The 24734-nt window shown below is 36.5% G+C and overlaps 1 protein-coding gene across 1 annotated transcript in view; it reads left to right on the forward strand.

Annotated features, from left to right (window-relative positions):
- nav3 (neuron navigator 3) overlaps window positions 1–24734 on the forward strand; it is a 573826-nt gene that overhangs the window by 438052 nt on the left and 111040 nt on the right. Inside the window, 5 exon segments of the mRNA XM_051926210.1 lie at window positions 2004–2139; window positions 6454–6730; window positions 8922–9618; window positions 16948–17436; window positions 17994–18035. Of these exon segments, the coding sequence (XP_051782170.1) occupies window positions 2004–2139; window positions 6454–6730; window positions 8922–9618; window positions 16948–17436; window positions 17994–18035 (1641 nt within the window).

A 24734-nucleotide genomic window follows, 5' to 3' on the forward strand; every position in this document is an offset into this window, starting at 1 on the left:
CCACGGCGTGTGGTTCGTTTATACCTCGTGTCTTCTCATTAAAGTTTTATCTCGCGAATATGTTATTGCAATCCGCAGCGGGAGCGTTTCTATAAAGTTAATTTAAACTTACGTTTTACACCGTGCTTTGTTTCCCTTATGAACATGCTTGTATGCTTAACTCGCTCCGTTCTCAATTGTTTAATTAATTTTTTGCTGTTCGCTGTTTGCGGCTCTTCCTCCATTTCCCCCTACTTCGTTCTTTTATCTCGCGAATATGTTATTGCAATCCTTAACGGGAGCGTTTCAATAAACTGATTGAAAATAGTTTTGCATTTACCTTTTTAGTAAAAGGCGAGCTTTTAAGCCTGATAAATCACCCCGTAAATGCACACGTTTAATTGCACATGTGTTAATATGTATGGTTACACAGTATTAAAAGACAGTGAACAACGTCAGTTACCTTTGTTCCCGCGTTTGATAAAAGGTGAGCTTTTAAGCCTGAGAAATCACCCCATAAATGCACACGTTTAATTGCACATGTGTTAATATGTATGCTTACACAGTATTAAAAGACAGTCAAAAATTAACGTCATTTACCTTCGTTCCCGCGTGTGACTCGTGCTGTAAATGTCTTCCTTGTTTTTAGTTCACGTGATTACGTAGGAGGCGTGATGACGCGATACGTGACTCCGCCTCCTCCATTACAGTGTATGGACAAAAAATATGTTCCAGTTATGACCATTACGCTTTGAATTTCGAAATGAAACCTGCCTAACTTTTGTAAGTAAGCTGTAAGGAATGAGCCTGCCAAATTTCAGCCTTCCACCTACACGGGAAGTTGGAGAATTAGTGATGAGTCAGTCAGTCAGTCAGTGAGTGAGTCAGTCAGTCAGTCAGTGAGGGCTTTGCCTTTTATTATTATAGATGTACTTTGTTTTCCTTTTAATGATGGAAATGACAAAGACCTTGAAATCTGAACATTTTTGTGTTTTGTACTGTGTAAAAAAATGTATTTATTATGAAAGAAATTAAGATTTAATTATTTGGAGGTAACAGTAACACAAATTAAAATGTCATGTCATTTTCTAATATGCTTAATCCATGCCAGAGTCATGGGGGAGCACAAATTAAAATATTTTTTTAATTATGATGTGAATGATTTTGAAAAACCTTTAAATTTGTTCAGAAATATAAAGCTTGAAAATTTTAATATTGTAATGGTGCTGACTCTGTTATCAGCGTGGAAAGGCAGGAATGAGAATGACATCAGTGTTGAGTCGGCAACAGGCAGCAGTATGAGCTGCCATTCCATCATCTGAATGAGCAGCTTCACTGGCAGTTGCAGGAACGCCTGTAAAAAGGGTGAGAGAACCACAGTCGCAATATTCTCATGTGGCAAAACTGAGCAGTCCTTATGATAATGACAAGCAAGATGCCTAAAAGAGCAATATTCCATCGGGTCAGTGAGGGCAAGCAGTGTTACAGTGTATTATGACATCGCTCAGTCTTGCATCTGCCATGAATTCAGCGATGAGACAGCAGCAGTATGACCTGGCATTCCATCATTTAAATGAACAGCTTCCTTGCCAGTTGCGGTGGAGCCTATAAAAAGGGCAAGCCTGCCACAGTTGCACAATCACCATTCTGTTTTGCCTAAAGAAACTAGTCCTGCTAAGGGCTGTGAGCTACCTAAAAGAGCAATACAATGAACAGCAATCCATTTTTTTTTATCATAAATTCAAATTCTAAGTTGTTGCTTACATTAAAAATTACAAGTACTGTCTTTAGAAATAAATCTGAATTTCCTTTAATGTAATACATTCAAATATAAATTACTCTGCATTACAAATTGCTTGGGTTTTACTGTTTCAGTACTACAAGGTATGTAATGTTTATAAAATAAAATGTTTTTAGAAAAATATATACTTATTTTGTCCAGTATTGCATTTTTACAATAATAAATCATTATTAAGTCCAGAGTTAATAATTTTATTTATATTATTTTTTTCTTATCTTTACAGTTGGGATGATAGCAGCTCGGTTAGCAGTGGCCTTAGTGATACACTGGACAATATTAGCACAGATGACCTGAATACTTCATCAGTCAGCTCATATTCCAATATTGCAGCTTCACCAAGACGGGGAAAGAGCTCACAGGTAATTTTAATAGTGCTTACTTAGTGCTGCTGTTTCATAGCCTCAAGCTCTTCACAACGCGAGCGGCAGAGATGAGAAGTGGCTGGCATGTAGTACAGGCTGGGGGGGTTGGCGAACGAAGTGAGCAGGGGGCGAACCCCCTAGTATACATATATACATATATGTATATGTATATATATTTGTTGATCTTATGAAAAGAGAAATATGTTTCAATTGCTCATTTTGCTATTATATACTGTTAAAGGCACATATTTGCAATAGGAAAAAATAGGGAAAGAAAAATACAAAATAAATATTTGGCTGCTTTTCCTTTTTCAGGTTTATCTCTAGCCTTTCATCATATATTGTTGTCACTATGTTTGTGGGTCTTTATGTATTGTTTCTTTCTGAAGCTTCCCACTGACTGTGTCCTTCACATTAATAATACCAATCAATTCATGTATAGAGTCGAAATTATATAAAACCACATTCCAATACATTTGGTATGACAGTATTTTTAACATTCAACCTAAAATATTAAGTCATTAATTGCTAATGTCTGTAAAGCCCAAATAATGTATTAATTTATCCACCATAATTTACATTAATCTGTAGTACAAGGTGCATCATATACTAAGTTGTGAATAGTATGAAACAATAAGATATGTTCATATTTACAGTGACGTTTAAAATACTGACAGTTTATTTTTGATTCTGTGTCCTGTAGGGTAGTTCACACGTTCTTTCTTCTGTACTATGAAGATGTATAATAGTCTTTTCACTGCCCAAAATCTTAACACACAAATAAACAACTGAATCATGTTTGCAGTTGTGGTTTATAGAACATAAAAATGATTATCTTAAAAGTATCTCTCGACTGGATGAGTGGGTTGGAAAATGAAGTGATGGATGGAGTTATAAAGCCACCAAACAGCTGAAGGTCAAACTTGCCTGCCAAAACATCTCCTGGGTGTGAAAGAACATAAATCATTATGTACAGTAATTTACTGACATTCATCTCACTCTTCAAATAGTGGTGATAATTTTCCCAGTCCATTTACTTCATTTGCATATTCCTCACATTGTGTATTTTAGAGTGTAATAATTAGAGTGATTCCAAAAGATTTTCTGCTTAATAAAATACCTTTGTAATTTACAACCAGTTAGGCAATGCTAAGTAACAAAGAATAAAGTAAGATCAGTTTCTCAAGCCCATCTTCAATTTTGTTTTTTCTGTCCTTCTGGCCATCTGACTTTACTTTATTCTTTGTTTTACTTAATATTGCCTAGTCTTATTTTTGTTTCATATAAACATTTCTTTCTTCATCTTGTAAAACACTTTGAGCTACACCATTTATATGAAAATGTTCTATATGAATAAATGTTTTTGTTTACAAACAATTATCATTGCTTTGCTTTAAAATTCTACATTAGGAGGCATAGCACATTTTCATCGCCGTCAATGTTTTTTTTTCTGTCTTTTGGTATTAATGTATATACTACAAAGTTGACTCACTCACTCACTCATCAACCAAAAAACTATTTCCCATTTACTTTAAAAGCTGAAATTTGCCAGGATTGTATATCTAAGGCATGCACTAAGAGAGGGAATTTCAATATATCAGTATTTAGGGGTAAAACCATCACAACAACAGACTTCAAAATCTACGCTTTGACTGATTTAGTTGAAATCTGGTGACATTGTAGAAAGAAAACAAATTAGCCAACTTATGTTTTTGTATTTGTTGGTAATAATGCTTTAGCAAATGGGCTTTCATAAGGGGCCACGTCCTTTTTTCTGCAGTTGCGCAGAAATGTGAGGCAGCTGGTTAACGCAAATGAAGGTCACTACCAGAAGTGAGACCAAGGACGAAAGTTCTGTGAAGCTTAAAGAAGACCTGCTTAGCAAATTGCATCTTGGGCACACATAATACTCCCTATACTTGTGGCCTCTTCTGACTCTTCACGATGGCTCTTGGTGGTAAAATGTTTGCAGTATTGCAGAGGTCAGCCCGCAATGTGAGCTGCACTCTGGTTCGCAAAGCAGAAACAATAAAGTGCCATTACAGTGTACTAGTCCACTTCACCACCAGCCCAGCGTACAACACAAGCCAGAAGTCCCCTATGGGCAGCACATAGAGAAGGTGAACATCCATCCATCCATCCATCCATCCATTTTCCAACCCGCTGAATCCGAACACAGGGTCACGGGGGTCTGCTGGAGCCAATCCCAGCCAACACAGGGCACAAGGCAGGAACCAATCCCGGGCAGGGTGCCAACCCACCACAGGACACACACAAACACACCCACACACTAGGGCCAATTCAGAATCGCCAATCCACCTAACCAGCATGTCTTTGGACTGTGGGAGGAAACCGGAGCGCCCGGAGGAAACCCACGCAGACACGGGGAGAACATGCAAACTCCACGCAGGGAGGACCCGGGAATCGAACCCAGGTCCCCAGGTGTCCCAACTGCGAGGCAGCAGCGCTACCCACTGCGCCACCGTGCCGCTGAAGGTGAACATTGCAGTTCTTTTTAGTGAAGCACCTCTTTCAATTTTTACTTAGGATACTGTCAATATTTCTTACTATACTGTTCAGTATCCTCTAACCCTGCTTGGCGACTGAATGTCATTTTTTTTATTGAGGAGGTTGAAGTTCACGGGAGACAACCCCCACTCTTCAATCATATATTAGTGTATCACAGCACTCCAGACTCCACTTGTCATGTAAAAATAATAGCCAAAGGTGAGGAGGAGCGAGACACCACCTAAATAGAATGCCTTCAGTAATTTGGTTCCACTTCAAGCACTGGGACATTGTACTTAATGCATGATATTATTTCTTTTCACTTGTTTTTTCTGCACAATGCTTAAAACAGTCATTTCATTGAATGGCAAATGTAAATGTGTAGCCTGTAAAAGTCAATGGTGTTGTTAATAAGTTAAAGTAAACCAAGATTCAGTGATTTTGTTCTAAACCCTCCAAAACTATGTAAAGGTACAAGATTACAGATTCACTATATTACATTCAATTCTGTTAAAACTACCGTTTTTCAGGTTGTGCTATTAGGGTGGAATTATATTTATACTCCATATTCCCATTATTCCTACTAATAACCCGTTTGAATTCAGTGGCCAATTGTATGTGGCGTATTCAAGAGTCGGGTGCTCCACTGAACAACGTTAACACCTGTTTAAAAAAAACCACAAATATTGTATACAGAAAAGTACTCAGTTAGTTACAAAGTACTTCTGATATATCTGATTAATGGCACTAGAACTGAAGCACAATGTCTTAGTAAATATCCCGGATGAAGCCTGGTAACACAGCTAGTTATGAAAGGTAGATCATAAGCATTCTCATATTGAAGAAGAGACAATTCAGTCTCCAGTGCAAGTTTAGTACATTATTATTTTTTCATAATTCTCCCTCAATTCTAAGATCTATTATTTCATTCATTAGTAAAAGTCAGTTGGTCAAGTTATTTACTTTTTTTCATTTTAGTGTGGAATGGCTTTAAAGATATAAGTTAAGTTAATGTTTTTGTCTTTTTTTTTTAATGGTCAAAGGGTGGATTCATTTGCTAACTTTTGAATCCATACATTTACTGTGAATATCTGCTAATTATTAAGAAACTATGTGGTATATTCTGTTCTTCACAAATCTCCTATGAGTTAAGTGTATTAAGATTTAGAAAAATATTTGTTATTATAAGGCTCAGATAGTCTATTCATTTTCCAGGAGCAGTCACAATGCAGTGCCAGAAAGAACACTAGTCCATTACAGAGTACACCCATGCACACACCCTCTCTCACACACTCAACGCAGGATAATTTAGAGCTGCCAGTGAACTTAACTGTGCATTCTTTGGGTTGTGGGTGGAAAGCAGAGATGACCTGTGCTTACAATACATAGAAATTCAATGCAATCCCCACACAGAGGGCACCTAAGATTCAAAGAGAACCAGAGTTTCAGGCACTACCTGCAGCACAACAATACTGCTAATTATAGTTGAATTGTGTTTATTAAGAAAAGGTTCAAAATAACAAAGTGACAAATACAGAATATTTTACATCAGTTTGAGTATGATTGTACTTCAATTATGCCCAAGGCTTTACATCTGTAATGGGTAGTACTCTAGCCCTCTATCTGTGTGGATGGATTAGTTGCCTTACAATTTAATTAGCTGTTCAGCGGTAGTGGCACCTGAGCCAATACACAATTCAAAGCTCATCAGGGACTCAGAATCCTGCAGTTTTATTAACCAGAGCTCCCTGAAAATCAATTATTTACAAAGACCTAAACCTTTATCCAAATTATTTTTTTTAGCTGAAGACTGACACAGAGAAGCACACAGTCCCAGACAATGACAGTACATGGCTGAACCCTGAAGAACTGAAAAAAGAAGAAGAATTTGACAGCAATATGGATTCCAGCAAAAACTGGAAGAGCACATCCACAAACCTTTATGATGACTTAGAGAAAGGAGGCCAGAAAACAGGATTGCCAGTATCACACACAGGGTCATGGAGAAGAGGAATGACGGCTCAAATTGGAATAACTCCACCAAGAACTAAAGCTTCAACTGGATCTCTTAAAACTCCAGGTTGGTATTTCATTGTACCCATTTTAATATGAATTGTTTAAAAGATGAAACTGGAAGTAGAGTATAACTACTGTATGTTATTCATTTTCTAACTATCAAGCAGCAAGCCAAAATATTTTAATTTTCACCATACAACCATGACATTATGCTGTTAACAGGCTTCTTAAAGTACAAGTGTAAATATATTACATGACACAAGTTTTTGAGGATGGGTTAACTATGATTATAAACAACAAAATATAATTAGTGACTTTGTTTGCCATAAATTACTAAGACATCAGAATTCTTCTTCCTTGCAGTTGCACATATGCAAACACAGTTTGGAATACTAGTCCTTTGCAAGATATTCTTTACAGCAATTCTAATAGAGATAACAATAAAATGGGGAGCAAGCCCAGAATTTGTCTGCTAACTGAAATAAGTAACATTACAACCAACCAACTCCCAACTTATCCAAGCTACGACTAAAATATACTGTATATTTCTAATTAGTATTAAGCCTTTTGTTTAGTGCTTTGTAAAAACAAGAACTAGCTATGCTACCTGTGGAAGACAGCTAATTGAATACACTGAAAAAAATGTACATATCTTCTTCTATACACACCTTCAGCACCATTCCTTGGTAATCCTTGTGTGCCTGAACCTCTCTTGATTGGAGCCAATTTATCAGAATCTGTCAGTTCAAAGTGTCTTGCTGACCTCCTGTTCACTTTTATACTTCCAGTCTTTGAAGCCAACTCTGAGTGTGCCTCCTATGCCTTTACTCCTAGCGATTGGACTCAGACACAGGCCTTAGCATTTTATGATATAGTAGATGCATTAATTAACTAATGCATTGTATCATGCTGGAGTTAGGCCTACTTAGAGCCTAAAAAACAATTTTTCTCAAATTGTGTTTCCTGTTGAATATGCCATTTTAATCCATTATGACTCTGTTGACCCTTTAGAAAATCTGAAGCATCTTTTATAAACTGTGTTATTTCGTGAAATCGTTAATACTTTGCTTTTAACAAGACACACAACAATGTAGGTTGGCATATGGTAGAAGTGACCTCTGCATAGTGAGCGAAGCAATGTGAACTTGATAAAGATTTATGTGAAGGAGTGTCAGATCTGAAAAGTAATTATACGTACCTACCACTTTGGAGTCTTGATATGGATCGTTAGTTCTTGCATCTCGTGGTCAAATTTGTAATGACAGAAGCTGTAAGAAAAACTGAAATATTATGCAATCAATGCCTTAGGAACACAACAGAAACATTTTGATCCAAAAAAGATATTAATCCTAACAAAAAGAATTATGAGTTAAGGTCCTAAATTACTAGTATCTACTACAATGTTTAGTAACTGATTCCATTTATCCATTGTTCTGTCCTGTTGTTTCATTTGATCTTTTTATTTTTTTAAATAATAAGGAGCAGTTCTGCCTTAATTATTTTTAGTGGCAAAGGCTCAAGTGAAGCCCATCTGTGGGAACGGGTTTACTCTTAATTGCCACCTGAATCCTATGATAGAAAGGAGAAAACTATTTAGAAACAAAATCTTTCACTAATTTATTGTGAAGTGTTGGAATTGGGCATTATATGCAAATTCATATGACATAGAAATCTTTGGTCAAAAACCATTATTTATATGTGTAATTTGGTTTCATGTGATTTTTTTATCAAATTGATTTTCATATTTAAAAATCATTTCAAATTTATTTTATGCAGGATAATTTACAAGTGCTCTCAGATTTCATGGCTTTTGATTTAGGCTACCTGTGGTTTTTTTTGTGTCATAACTAAAATCCACAATTAGGTTAATCTATCCAGAACACCATGAATAGTGTTCTGGAAACAATTTTACTTGAACTGTACTATAAAAAGTGTTTTATAGCATATCGATTTTACAATATACACTGCCCTACAGAATATATATTAATGTCCATGTTGGGTCAGCGCATTCACCTCATGTCTAAATTGTTTCCATGCAAATAATTGTGGATATGTGCTTGTAGGAGTCTGTAATGGACTGGTGCCCTATCGAGCCTGGGTTATGCCTTGTTTCCAAGAGCTGTTGGGGTAGGAAATAGCTTTTCACTACCCTTAACTGCGGAAGCAGATTAGAAAAATAGATAGATAGATGAATGTTTTATCGTTTACTTTAGTTAATGCATTTTTAAGATTTTTTTCCTCTTTTGAATTATCAGGGAAAACAGATGATGCCAAGGCTTCAGAAAAAGTTAAAACCCCTTCAAAAAGCACAGACTTACAGCGGTCACCCTCTGATGCTGGAAAAAGCAGTGGGGATGAAGGAAAAAAACCACCATCAGGTATTGCAAGGCCACCCACCACCGGATCTTTTGGTTTTAAGAAGACTGGTACAGGGTCTGCTTCTTTGATTACAGCTAGTGGGGCAACTGTGACAAGTGGTTCAGCCACCCTTGGGAAGATCCCAAAGTCTTCTGCAATCTCTGGAAAAACAAGTGGAGGACGTAAAACAAGCTTAGATGGCTCTCAAAACCAGGACGATGGCGTTTTACTGATCAGCTCCAAAACCCCTCTACAGTATCGCAGCTTGCCTCGTCCTGACAAGTCCAGCACAAGTGGCATTGTGGGCAGAGGAGGACACAGATCAAGTTCTAGTAGTATTGACTCGAACGTCAGCAGTAAGTCAGCTGGCACGCCCAGTAATAAACGTAGAGAGACTAACAAAATCAGTTCTGGAAGATCAAGTCCTGTCACCATCAATCAGACAGATAAAGAGAAAGAGAAAGTAACTGTTTCAGATTCAGAAAGCGTTTCATTGTCTAGTTCTCCTAAATCTAGTCCTACATCAACCAGCCAGACTGGCTTGAGGCAGCCGGGTTCAAAGTACCCTGATATTGCATCTCCCACCTTCCGCAGGTAAGACATCATATCCATTTTATACAAGTATGTTCATAATAATGACTTTAGGTTTTTTTTCTCTTTGTTTGACCAATAAATCAAATTTTGGTTCAAACATTGTATGATTTTTTTTTTTCTGTAAATAGTTTGAGAAATGGTTTTCACAGAAACACTGTAGCTCTAAAAGCAAAACAACTTATTCAGGAGAAATGACTCTGCCATCAGAGCAAATTCTAAACTACTTTTCAAATGTGGCTTCTGCATGTTGGTTATTTTTTTACCTTAATACAAAATGATAAAATGAAACCTTTTAAGCCATATTTGTCATTTGTGTTTGGATTTTGTAAATTTTAGGACCTGGTGAGAACTAGCTGATTGTTAGTGACCGTTAATGACTTCGAACTTAAAGGTTAAGATTTTGTGCAAAACATGCAATGTAGAGCAATGTTTTTTTGTTTTGTAGACACAACTTCCATTACAGTTATAAATAGAGCAGTGTGATTACTGTGAACTTTTGAACATCAGCCACTGTATGCAAGAAGATGATGTTGTATTTATTAAATATGAATTGTTATTGTGTACAACAAAATATTATCAGGCCTGATACCGAATATGGGAATTGAAGCACCATGGTAGCAAAACATTTAGCATTGTTGCTTTAGAGATTCTGGATTCAAATCCATCACCTAGTTGTTGTCCATGTGGGTATTTCTCCAGGTGATTTGGTTTTCCTCTTACATCCTCAAAGATGTACTGGTGAGGATGATTAGCAGCCCTAAACCATCACTAGTCTGAGCATGAGTGTGAGCATGAATGGGCCCTATAATGGTCTGGTACCCCATCAAGTATATCTCCTGCCTCCCACCTAGTGTTGTTGGAATAAGATTCAGATCTCTTGAACTTGAATTGGATTAAACAGTTTCCAGAATGTTAATTTTTTAATTTATATCACTAATATATACCTGGCAACACAGTTCCATGGTGGTAAGTCCTGCTGTTTCCTGGGTTTAAACCCACATCCGGTTCTCCCTATGTCTGCATGTGTATTCTTCTGAATACTCCATTTTCTGCTTTCTATTCCAAAAATCGTAAGGGTTTGATTAATTGATGATTTTAAACTGGCCCATTATTTATGTGTGTGTGTGTGTGTGTGTGTGAGTGTAAGTGGGCTCTCTGATGAACTGACACTCCTCCATTGGTGGTTACTGGTTTGAATTTGATGCTACTAAGACCCTAAGATTAACTGTGTTTAAATATGTCATGTTATGTGTGTACATAATGAAAGTGTTGTTAGACTTGTAATTGTGATGTCACATTTGAGATGTGAGGAGTAATCAAATAACAGAAGTCATGTTATTTCCAAACCTCTCTTAATCCAGACCAGTGTGTGGGGAGGTGTTGTGGCCTATCCCAGCTAGCATAGGGCACAAAGCAGGAACAAAGCCAGGACAGGGCGCATCAGAGGACGAACACACATACAACCCAAACACACACCAGGCCAAATAAGGCCAAAAAGTTCAGTTTTAGTCTCATCATAGAATCCACCTCAGTTTGGTCCTACAATCTCTGACAAGTCTCTGAAAACTGTGATTAGATGAGAACATTTGAAAAGATTAAATTATTGTTTCATGAGTCATATCTCCAATTACACATTTAGAAGTTAGCATCTCTAGGGATGCCAAAAGACCTTTTGGTGCAAGTGCACCAAATTAACATAATTTTGGACAAAAATCTTTGAATGCCTTTCAGATAGCCTTGGTGTCATAATCCCTCCTAATCCATTAACGGCTGTGTTTGGCGTACTCCCAGATGGGTTTAATGTGGAAAAGGGCAAACTGCTTGTAATTGCCTTTACTTCACTATCAGCACATTGACTAGAAGAACCCCAGCCCACCTGTTATAAGTCAGTGGGTAACTGATGTTCTATACTATTTGAAACTGGAAAAAATCAAATTCTCACTTATAGGATCTGTTCAAAACTTTTCTAAAGTATTCCAAGATCTTGTTGATAAAATTTTAGAATAAGTATTTATATCAAGGAAAAGGCCATTCTTCCTTCTGTTCTGTTTTTAAAGATTTGCTCATGCTGTCCACTGTTTCTGTCAGGTGGGGATTGAATTCTGTTTGGTTAAGTTTGACATGATTTTATGTAATGTTATCTTCTTTGTTGTATAAGTTAGACTTGATTGTGTGTGTTACTTTCTTCAAATAAAAGTAAAAAAAAAAAAGACCTTTTGGTGGCCTTCCCAAAAAGTGTCACCCACCTTGTTAGTTTTGGATTAACTTCTCTTCCATTTGTGTTCATTGCTACTGTATGACATATTTTCTTAGTTTATTATTCGCTATTATTGAGGTGTGGCCACCAAGACTTTTTAGCCTGAGACAAGATGTGACTTTTTCAGAGAGATACTTTCACATCCCGCGAGACAAGACTTTGTGCCAAGAGATTTAACCACGGCCGAGGCCGTAAATAAAAGATAAAGAGTAGATGGAAAAGTAGAACGTCATAAAGAATTCAAAAACATTGGTGCGATACACATACAGAGCAGGTTAGAGATAACGAAAGGACTAAAATTCGAAAGTCTCAAAAAAATGATAGCAGAAATTGCATTAGCGCAAACAAACGGAAATTATTACTCAGTGAAATAACGAAACAGTGAAAAGAGATCGAATATATTGTTCAGAGACTTGTAGATCGCCTAATTCGTGTTGCCATCAGGAAAAAGTACAGTAATCCCTCCTCCATCGCGGGGGTTGCGTTCCAGAACACCCCGCGAAAGGTGAAAATCCGCGAAGTAGAAACCATATGTTCATATGGTTATTTTTATATATTTTAAGCCCTTATAAACTCTCCCACACTATTATAAACATTTCCCGCACAATTCCATCCATCCATCCATTTTCCAACCCGCTGAATCCGAACACAGGGTCGCGGGGATCTGCTGGAGCCAATCCCAGCCAACACAGGGCACAAGGCAGGGTAAACCCTTTGTATTCTCTTAGATATTAGGTAAGATTCGTTGAAATTATGTATGTAAACACAGTTTATATACAGTAAAACCTAAATATTATTTTAAAGATACCGAGCGTCTCCGATATCACATATGTTACAGCCATTACGACAGACAGGCCACCAGCAATAAATACGTACAATGCAAGAAAAATTGTATACAGTAAAATGTGTGTACAGTGACACTAAACTATGTACATGTAATAAGTACTGTACATAGATAATTAATTATGGTTACTCACCAACAATGACACGACGACTTGTCCGATAACGATGAGTTTAATTTTACTGCACAACAAAGGATAGCATTACAGCTCTTCTAAAGGAGCCTCTTCAGGCGACTGTGTAGCACCGCCATTGTTCTTCTTCCACCACTCTTCAATCCAAATCCCTAAAGCAGATTCCATCCAGACTACTGCCTTATCACGTCCACTTGCAACTCGTTTTGCGCCCTGGTTAAAGGACACTGCGGCTGTAGATCTTATATGCTTTTCCTCCTTTTTAAATAAAAAGAATCGTGGACTCATTGATGCCGTAATGGTGTCCTGCAGCGGTGTAGCTGTTCCCTTCCTTCAACATATCCAAAACTTTTTCCTTTTCTGCAATCATTTGCATCTTCTGTTGGCGCTTGGACACGGCCCCTGAAGCAGTAGCAGGAGCACGTTAATGCTGAATGAGTGAGAAGAGACTTCCTGGTTAATGCAGCACTCCGTCGCTGAGCCAATCATCAGCACACAGGAACTTAACTGCATGCTCTGATTGGGTAGCTCCTCAGCCATCCGCCAATAGCATCTCTTGTATGAAATCAACTGGGCAAACCAACTGAGGAAGCAAGTACCAGAAGTAAAAAGACCCATTGTCCGCAGAAACCCGCGAAGCAGCGAAAAATCCACATTATATATTTAGATATGCTTACATATAAAATCCGCGATAGAGTGAAGCCGCGAAAGTCGAAGCGAGATATAGCGAGGAATTACTGTAGTGTTTCTTCCCAATGAAAAGGCATATCCGTGAGAATGAAAAGATTTGTTGTTTGGTGAAAGTGAAATCCACATACGCAAGCGGCAGAGACGTGAAGTGGCTGGCATGTAGCATAGGCCAGGGGTTGGCAAGCGAAGCAAGCAGGGGGCAGAGCCCCCTAGTCTTTTTCTGTTTATGTGTCATACTATCTTGGGTGCTTCAGATGTGACTTGCTGAAGGTGAACAATTATCCATTACCTCTTTCATTTATTTTCTGAATTTGATTGCAGAACACACTAATTCATATGCACTGCAAAAAATGAAATCTAAGCAAATGAAAAGTTCTTATATTATGAAATTAAATCTTGTTTCCCTTATTGTACGAATTATTGACTCATCAAAAAAAATTATTTATGATTGTTTAGCTTACTTTAAGAAATCTTGTCAAGTAAATTTTGCTTACCCCATTGGCAGTTTTTTTTGCTAAATAAAAGCAAAACAATTCCCATTTAAAGTTTGTGTATTTTTTGTATATGCATTTTTGGCAGTATGGCTACACTCATACTTAGGTGCACATTTTGGAGTAGCCGGTCAACCCAACATGCACATACATATTCATATTTCTTTAACTATTGCACACATCAACATCGAATGATGGTAAAGAATCCCACCTACATATGCCTGAATACTGCAGTGAAAAGAGAGAAATTGAAACATTAATGGAAAATATGTTGCCAAACCTAATTAAACTCTTTTCACAACTAAACCTAAAAATTTGAAATACCAAAACAGATGACAGAGTAAACAAGCAATAGAAAAACAAATCAGAAATCACTGGTTAAGAGTGCTGAAAAATGTGCATGGAATTCTATTGACAAATAAAGACAAATAATTATTTCAGTAGGCTTTGCTGATGATAGATTCCTTCTTTATGTACTGACTGAATTCTTCTTCATACATAGAAATAAAGCACAGCACTCAGCAAATTCAATATTCTACCTCATTAATTTCCTACTTGTATGCTACTATAAATAAATTGCTGTCACAACATTTTTTGCCCAAAACTGATCTCTTGTGGAGTCACAGCATAAATAACACACTGATTTTTAAAACTGAATTTCCTTAAAACTGAAGTTCGTTTTCATTAAAATAAAAAAGAGTTCTAAACTCACTTATGACTAAGTCGTCATTTTGTTTTGAGATTTTTCATAAATAATGTGATTTCATTAGACCTCTACTGGCACTCAACAAGCATGCATTAATAATAACCCTGTACTTTTTCTGTTATTGCAATATATGGTTTACAATTATATTTCCTGTCTCTCTAAGCAAAGTCATTATAAGACAAATATAATATTATCTGCATTTCAAACATATCAGGCTTATTCTTATAGTTTGACAGTTTTTCAACAGACTTTGTTTTTAGAATTCAATATCTTCAATCAATTAGAAAATTTATACTAGTAGTCTGGAAAATTAGGTTATGTTTAAAGATGAAACACAGCAGCCAGTCAGCAGTGAATTGATTGTGGTGAATGAAAAGGCAGTGCATTTTACTGGTTATATAGTTACTACAGTTTTGTAAAGACAAGCGGACATCCATTTACTGACAACAAATAAACCAATTTTAGGGTGCTTAAGCCATTCTTAGCTGAATCCTAACCTAACCTAAGACACATGTGTTTGGAGTGTTGAGTACTGGTTTTCTGAAACCAGCAGATAAAATTAATGAATGTATCTTTTCATTATGTATTGGCCATTTTTAATTCAGCCTTTACTTTATCCTTTGTATGTGACTAAGCTGATTTGTGAAAATGAACAAAATAATTTATGTGAACTGTCTTGAGCAATTTTCATTTTATGTTCTTGTTCTTCCATGTTCTTGTTTGCTGTAGACACCTGTCCCTAGTCATTGTATAGTTTCTACTGTTTTATACTTCAAGCATAGTTTCATCTTGTAGAATACAAGAGTATACGCATTTGAAAGCACCTTTTCACAGATCTTCTATTTACTATAAGATGACCATAGTAGGAGGACTAGGTTAGACATGCCATGAAACACTTTCCATAGATTTGCCTGATTTTTGCCAAATTTGCCACTTTCGTTTGTTTTACTCATAGTTAATGTTTTGCTTCCATTAGCATATGTGACAGAGTTGTATAGAACTCTTAATTGCATTTTTCTTTCTTATTGCCCTGTAATATAATCTCATAACTATTTTATGTACTGTGCAGTGTCACTGTCTCAGTGACAGAAAAAGCCATACAATGTCAAAAATGTCTTGCTGGTGGCAATGATTTAATGTATTCCAGAGTCTTTTGTACTCTAAGCTACGAACACAAGAACTTATAGAAAAATGCCCAGTGGCATAACTGTGACCCAATGGGTAGAGATGTTAAGAAAAGGAGATCAGGAGAGGGCAGTGTTGTAAGGAGGTGCTCTCATTGCTAGCCTTTCTCAGGCCAGGGATTAAGTGCTCTGTTGTTACCAACCAGTGGGCAAATATTCAATTAGCCAGTGGGCCTATAAGTAGCATTGCATACTAAGCAGTGTTACTGGCCTGAAAAGAGCTTCTTTTCAAAAGAAGAAATAAGATAAAGTTTTCCCTGGAAGAAGATAGTGATACTGTATTACATAGAGACTAACGGGTAGCCCTATGTACAATTAAAGATGTATGTCAATTTAAGGGACTATTACAGCATCAGCTGTGCTATAGATTATAAGGGGACACTGTGGCCTAGTAGTTCCAATACATTAAAGACTTAAGTTAAATTTCAAAGGTCTGAGAGCTGTCTGGAAGTGATCCACAAATGGGGTTTAATTAAGCAAATCCTTGCCTGTTGCAACTTAGAAAATGTGGCAAAGGCTATCCGGGAGGTGCTGCAGCCTAGAATTTAGGAAAAAGAGCCTGTGCAAAGGAATTGTTGATATCGGTGGTAGTGAGGGTGCACAATCCTCAGTCACACCACTGCACTTCAGAACCTATGAAGGATGGAGGGGTTTTGTTTTTCAGTGCGAATAAGTCTTTAAACCATCCAAATTAGTAAAGCTTGTTGGGAAATCTAGGTTTATGATTGTTTTGATCATCTCTCTGTTTTTTTTTTCTAAAACTGTTTAAAAATATATTTTTCGCTCATGTTACATAGGAGGAGAGACCTTCACAATTTATTACTTGTATATTTGTTGATTACCTTTTGAAAAGATCTATCTTGCTCTTTATTGGAGTCACTATTAATAATTCCACTCTTCTTTAAAGACTTAAATATTAACAATTCCTAATGATGAGTTAACCACAGATTTCTATATATCTATGTACAAACATTAGTCTTTCTAATAAGGCCCTAATAACATTATTGTGCATCTAATTCTGTTTCAGATTATTTGGCACAAAAGCAAGTGGAAAGCCCAGCTCCTCAGCCAGTCCCGAATCTGTGAAAAGTTCATCAGTGATTAGCAACTCTCATGCTACATTGGCTCGGCAGGGCAGTCTCGATTCTCCCTCTTCTGGCACTGGTAGTATGGGCAGTGCAACGGGGCAGAGTGGAGGAAGCAGCCCACTCTTCACCAAAGCTCCAGACCTGACCACTGATGTAGTCAGTCTAAGCCACTCTCTGGCTTCTAGCCCTGCATCTGCCCATTCTCATACATCAGGAGGCAAGCAGTGGTCTGCAAACCTTAGTAGCTCATCAGCTGGCAGCAAAGACACCTTAAGTTACCAGTCTCTTACCAGCCTACACACAAGCTCTGAGTCTATCGATCTCCCTGTCAGCCACCACAGTTCCCTAACTGGCCTTACCAGCACTCCAAAAGAGGTGCACAGTCTGCTCATGAGAACTAGCAGCGTCAAGTCGACGTTGTCCGAGGGGTAAGTCCTAATCTTAAAAAAAAAAGTAAAATGGGGAATAGCAGATCGGTTTCTTCCACTTATTGTGACAAAATACATAATGACTACTGTCTGAGTTTTATTTATGCCTTAGTTCTAGTATATGCTTTGGATGTTGGCTTATTCAGTCTTTTTGTTTTCATTTTTCATTCATTCACTGTTCATCTGTAATCATACAAGAAAAGCGAATTATCCTTTAGATACTATTTAAGAAATCTGGAGGCATATCTCGTCATTCGTCTGGTGCTTTTTAACTTTCCTAACAGAAAGCCATGGAACTTCTTTTTTATGCATGTTTTATTGAGCAGGTTTTTGTTTGCACTGTTACCTTAGAACCAATAACATAAAATTCACAAAGAGATATTTAAAAATATACAGTACATTCTTGTCATAATTATCTATAGTACTTTGTATTATTATTTTGCGTTCCATAGATGATTCATACAAAAAGCATGTGTACAATATAAATACTGATTTACTTAAGTATATTAGGTCATGGTATTTGAAATTTTTTTTACTTTCTTTTATTATTTTAACAGCATGCAGCTTGACAGAAACACACTTCCCAGAAAAGGACTAAGGTATTTTTAGCTTGCCTTCAGACATAAGTACTCTATCGCATTTTCTAAGTTCACTTATTTTTTTCTGTGTATGTTGTTCATTGACCTCCAAAGTATATAATTTTTAATAATAATAAGGGATTGAACTTTTAGATTCCGTGTCCAGTGGATTACACTGCCCTTGGAAAATTTAAATTTTTAATTATTAAAATGATCCATTTTGAAATATAAAGAAGGCTAGAACTGGATGGATGTGGATGATGATCTGCTAAATCCCTGCTTTTTCATATGATGATCTGTTTGTGAGTATATTGGTGTAGCTGCCTGTATACTACCTTTCTTTAGCAATTCAAAGGCATATGGTAAATGTGAAATCTGATAAAAGCTAAAAAAAATCAAAATAGTTAAAAAAAATACAGTAATCTAAATCGGTGGCAGAAAAGTTTTGAGCTCCAATTGAAACACAACTTAAAATGTAGCATTTACAAAGAACTGCAATATTTATGTTCAGTACAATTGTTGGTTTTTGCAATTCTCATTTCATTTAATAAATCAGATTTTTATAGTGCATTACAAAGTAGCCAATGGATGCACAATATTATAGTATGAATTTCACTTGCCATTAAAATTGTTCAAGAAAGGTAAATGTCGTAAAATTAGTTATTAGTGCTGCTGCTTCACAGCCTCAGGGATTTGAGTTTGAATTCCTGCCCAGTTACTCCCTCAGAATATCTTGCACTTTCACTGCCTGCCTGCATGAACTTTTTTCTCTTTATATTTCTTTTCTTCCTGCTTCCCATGGTAGATGAATTGATCTGGTATGAGTGAACTTGCACTTGTCTGATACAGCCAGCATAGGTGTACTTCTGCAGTCCAACCAGGAAAAGAAAAAGCTGGTTTAAAAAATTCATGATGGGGCAAAACAGTAAATATAGTAATATAATATGTGTATATGTTTCAATGTAATTTGTACTGTATGTCATGTAATTTTGTAACTCGCTTACTCCTGACCCGGGTTGCAGGCTTGGTGGATGGGGATGAAGCCTATAATTTGTGCAATATATACATTTATAAACTCCTCTTGCTGCCATTGAACAACAACAACAACAACATTTATTTATATAGCACATTTTCATACAAAAAGTAGCTCAAAGTGCTCTCTGTCTTTTCTGTAGGCTTTCTGTGATATGTAATAATGCCCAATGACAGACTGGACATACTCTTGCTATAGCGACTTCTTACCAGCCCAACTCCAACAAATAATGTGATAAACATATTTCTAGATTTTCAGTGCTTTCTAGTAATTTCTTTTTTCTTTCCATTTTTTAACTTCTCACCCTGTTTATAATGAGTTACAGTATAACTTTATAGACACTTGAAATAAGCTGCCAAGTAGTTGCTGTTTTTTTAGAAGAATTAAGTGGATAGGACTGGTGAGCTTTGTTGGGCTGAGGGGTCTGATCTTGTCTAGATTGTTCTAATAAAAATGAATCTGTGACATTGGGTAGTGCAGTGACATAACTACCCTGCAATGACTGCTCCTTTCTAGGATAAATCATCTTCTGTTTTAGGCATTAGCACACACTAGAGCTTAGCTAAAATTATTTAAATGTAGATAAAATTAAGTGTGCAGTGTGAGGTAGGCAGCATGGTCTACTGTATGGGGTTGCCGATTCAACCCTCACATCTGCCTCACTGTGTGACCCTGGGCCAGTCATTTAAATTGCCTGCGGTGCAATAGAGAAATGCACATTTTATTATATCCTGAATGTGTATGGTATCTTGGGTAAAGGCATTAACCACATACATAATAATAACAACAATATTTTTGATCCTGTATAGGCTTTTTAGATTGTTGCCTGAAGTTGCTTCTTGATCTGAAAACATGGTGTGCATCTTGACATGTGTCATATATTTTCATAGTGGACACATCTTAAAAGGGTCTGGCAGAGCAAAGATAAGAAGGAAAAATATTTTCTGCTACTTCGTGAATTTTGCTTGACATTTTTTGACATATTGGCAAAATTGTCTCTTTAGCTAGTCTGCTTTATATTTAGATGCTAAAAATCATGAAATTTCAGTGAGCATCTATCCATTCATTGTCAAACTTTATCTTACTCAGGATAAAGGATGGCCACAGCTTGAACTGACAATATCAGATGCAAGGCAGGAGTCAGTATTGGACAAGGCACCAGTTAAGTGCAGGAAATATCAATATGTCACCTCTAGTACCTGCAACTGACAAAGCTTTCAAGTTACACAGTATAGATCTACTTCATATATACTGCTTTGAAGACCACTTGTAGCCTACTTTAGTGATAGTTATCTTTTTTAGTGTAAATAAGGATTCAAAAAGTGCTTAATTGCATTAGAAGCATTACTATTATCTGCCAAGTTCACAAGCGGTTGGATTCCTGAGTTTGGCTCAAAAAGGATAATACCACAATTAAAACTGTCACTCGGGCATAAGGAAGAAGGGAAACAGAACTGAAAAAAAATAAACGTGGTCAAAACAAAGTAAGCTGTGGACAGATATAAGCAAAAAGATCCAGCTGAAGCACTGCTTGGCCTAACACCCCATTTGACTCCCTTGGGAGCATGGTGTTGTGTAAAGTTTCACATAGTATAATTAATCAAGTTAAAAATGCACAGAGATGCATCACTGAGTACATCACTCACTTTCACAATGTTCACTTCTCATATGAACCACTTGTTTTGCTAAAAAGATATTTCTTGTAAGTTATAAACAGACTTTGTTAAATTTTATCCAGGCCTGGCTCCAGGGGGTCACTTAGATAGATAGATAGATAGATAGATAGATAGATAGATAGATAGATAGATAGATAGATAGATAGATAGATAGATAGATAGATAGATAGATAGATAGATAGATAGATAGATAGATAGATAGATAGATAGATAGAACTTTATTTATCCCAAGGGTTAAATGTGTTTTTTAAAGAGAAAGAAAACTAAATTAAAGCAACAACAACATTTATTTATATAGCACATTTTCATACAAAAAGTAGCTCAAAGTGCTTTATATAATGAAGAAAAGAAAAATAAAAGACAAAATAAGAAATTCAAATAAGAACATTAGTTAACATAGAAAAGGAGTAAGGTCCGATGGCCAGGGGGGACAGAAAAAACAAAAAAAAAGCTGGAGAAAAAAAATAATATCTGTAGGGGTTCCAGGCCACGAGACCGCCCAGTCCCCTCTGGGCATTCTACCTAACATAAATGAAATAGTCCTCTTTGTAGTTAGGAGTCACTTGATGCTGATGGTCATACAGACTTCTGGCTTTTAATCCATCCATCATTGTTGGAACATCATGATGCTTTGAGTAGATGGTGGTGGCACAAGCCAACACCAAAAGGACACCGGAAAAGGAAACAGAAGAGAGAGTAGGGGTTAGTACAGATTTTAGAGCCACCATGAATAGTTATTATAATGAATTGGATATACAGAGTATCAGGATTTAAATTACAGTGAAGTTATGAGAAGGCCATGTTAAAGTAATGTGTTTTCAGCAGTTTTTTAAAGTGCTCCACTGTATTAGCCTGGCAAATTCCTATTGGTAGGCTATTCCAGATTTTAGGTGCATAACAGCAGAAGGCCGCCTCACCACTTCTTTTAAGTTTTGCTCTTGGAATTCTAAGGAGGCACTCAGTTGAGAATCTGAGGTTACGATTTGGAATATAAGACATCAGACATTCCGATATATAAGATGGGGCGAGATTATTTAAGGCTTTATAAACCATGAGCAGAATTTTAAAGTCAATCCTGAATGACACAGGTAACCAGTATAGCGACATCAAAACTGGAGAGATGTTCTCGGATTTTCTTTTCCTGGTTAGGATTCTAGCAGCTGCATTCTGCACTAGTTACAAACGATTTATGTTTTTTTTGGGTAGTCCTGAGAGGAGTGCGTTACAGTAATCTAGTCGACTGAAAACAAACGCGTAAACTAATTTCTCAGCATCTTTCAATGATATAAGAGGACTAACTTTTGCTATGTTTCTTAAGTGAAAAAATGCTGTCCTAGTGATCTGATTAATATGCGATTTAAAATTTAGATTACAGTCAACAGTTACCCCTAAGCTTTTTACCTCCGTTTTGACTTTTAATCCTAATGCATCCAGTTTATTTCTAATAGCCTCATTGTATCTATTATTGCCAATCACTAAGATTTCAGTTTTCTCTTTATTTAACTTGAGAAAGTTACTATTCATCCATTCTGAAATACAAGTCAGACATTGTGTTAGTGAATCAAGAGAATCGGGGTCATCAGGTGCAATTGATAAATACAGCTGTGTGTCATCAGCATAGCTGTGGTAGCTCACGTTATGTCCTGAGATAATCTGACCTAATGGAAGCATGTAGATTGAGAAGAGCAGCGGACCCAGGATAGAGCCTTGTGGAACACCATATAGGATATCATGTGTCTTTGAGTTGTAATTACCACAACTAACAAAGAATTTTCTCCCTGCCAGGTAGGATTCAAACCAATTTAAGATGCTGCCAGAGAGGCCCACCCATTGACTAAGGCGATTTCTAAGAATATTATGATCAATGGTGTCAAATGCGGCATTCAGATCTAAGAGGATGAGAACAGATAAATGACCTCTGTCTGCATTAACCCTCAAATCATTTACTACTTTAACGAGTGCAGTTTCTGTGCTGTGATTGTGCTGACTGAAATTTATCAAGAATAGCATGTTTATTGAGGTGCTCATTTAACTGCATAATGACTGCCTTCTCTAGAATTTTACTTAAGAAAGGCAGGTTGGAGATGGGTCTAAAATTTTCAAGAGCAGAGGGGTCGAGATTATTTTTCTTAAGTAGGGGTTTAACTACAGCAGTCTTAAGACAGTCTGGGAAGACCCCCGTATCTAATGACGAATTTACTATGTCAAGAACATTATCAATTAGCACGCCCGATACTTCTTTGAAAAAATTTGTTGGTATTGGGTCAAGGACGCAGGTGGAGGGTTTCATTTGAGAAATTATTTTATGTAAATCAGATAAATCTATCCTAGTGAAAGAGTTTAATTTGTTTATAACGGAATACTGGGGTTTAGGAGGATCCTTAGTGTTGGGGAGATATACTATGCTATTTCTAATATCATTAATTTTTTGATTGAAAAATACAGCAATAGCCTCATAGGTTTTACTGGAAGTACTTAGGAGGCATTCCTTTGAGTTACCTGGGTTTAACAGACGATCAATCGTCGAGAATAAGACTCTGGGATTACTAGCATTGTTACTTATAATCTTAGAGAAATAGCAGCGCCTCTCAAGACGGACTGTGTTATTGTATTCTGTTATTTTAACTTTTAATATTTCATAGTGGATAGTTCTTCCTCCATTTACGCTCAGCTCTACGGCATGTTCTCTTTAAATCAGACACTCTTTGGGTGTTCCATGGTATAACAATGCCAGAAAATTTTTAAACTGTCTTTTCAGGTGCAACTATGTCAACAGCAGCTCTCACTTTAGTATTAAATCTTTCCACCTTACTATTTACATTATCCTCGCTATTATAGTTGGCACTATAAACGGACTGATTGCTTAGAATGTTTTGAAAGTTTTAAAGCTGCTGATGAGTCAAAGAAGCGTTTTTTAATAATTTGCTTCTTATGAGTGTTTTCTATCATTATTTCTATATTGAAAAGTAGAAGAAAATGGTCTGATAGACCCGTATCAATGACCTGCTTTATATCAACTTTTAGTCCTTTAGTAATCACAAAGTCTAACGTATGACCTGCTTTTTGTGTAGGCTGATTACCGAGCTGTCTCAAATCAAAATAGTCCAGGATGTTCATGAATTCTTTTACTTTTTCATCACACTGATTATCTATATGAAAATTAAAGTCGCCAACTATTAAGAGTGTGTCATAGTTCATAATTAAAATTGACATTAAGTCAGAGAATTCCTCAAAAAAAGACGCGTTGAAAAGACACATTGGAAAAGCGACATTTTTCTACAAAGCATCAACATCTTTCCTCAAGAAATAAAGATTACTTCAAGAGGCTTTTGGAGACACAGGGTAAACAAAGGAAACAATTTGAAAAAATTGTGAAAATAAGTCATAAAGCTCAACTTGCGTCATATAAAATTGCTGAGTTAATAGCATTGAAATTAAAACCACACACAATAGCAGAATCTCTTAGTTTACCTGCCTGCTATGAGATAGTAATTATGTCTGGAGAACAAGCAAAGAGTGAAATTTTAAAGATTCTGGTATCTGATGGCATAATTCGAAGAAGAATAAATGATGTGTCCTGGAAAATTGAAGGGAAAGCCACCAGTGAACTTGTTAATAAGCCTTTTACATTACAAATGGACAAATCAACAGATATAAGTGGCAAGGCTCATTTACTGGGCTTTGTATGCTTTATTTATTAAAGAAAAAGAATAAATCAGTTTTTTGCAAAGAACTGGTCAGGGAATATATGATTGTTGTTCTTCTTCTTTCGGCTGCTCCCATTAGGGGTTGCCACAGTGAATCATCTTTTTCCATAGGTACATATGATTCAATAATGTCGTATTTAAATTCTTTAAAATTATCATGGAATCAATGTGTTGATATTTGTACCGATGGAGCTACATCGATGATTGGGCCAGTCAAATGATTTGTAAGTCTGGCAAAAAAAAACAATTCAAATATAATACTCACTGTTTTTTGCATTGAAAGGCACTTGTCATGAAAACAATG

Source organism: Erpetoichthys calabaricus, chromosome 1, assembly GCF_900747795.2.
Source record: "Erpetoichthys calabaricus chromosome 1, fErpCal1.3, whole genome shotgun sequence".
Classification (NCBI taxonomy): domain Eukaryota; kingdom Metazoa; phylum Chordata; class Cladistia; order Polypteriformes; family Polypteridae; genus Erpetoichthys; species Erpetoichthys calabaricus.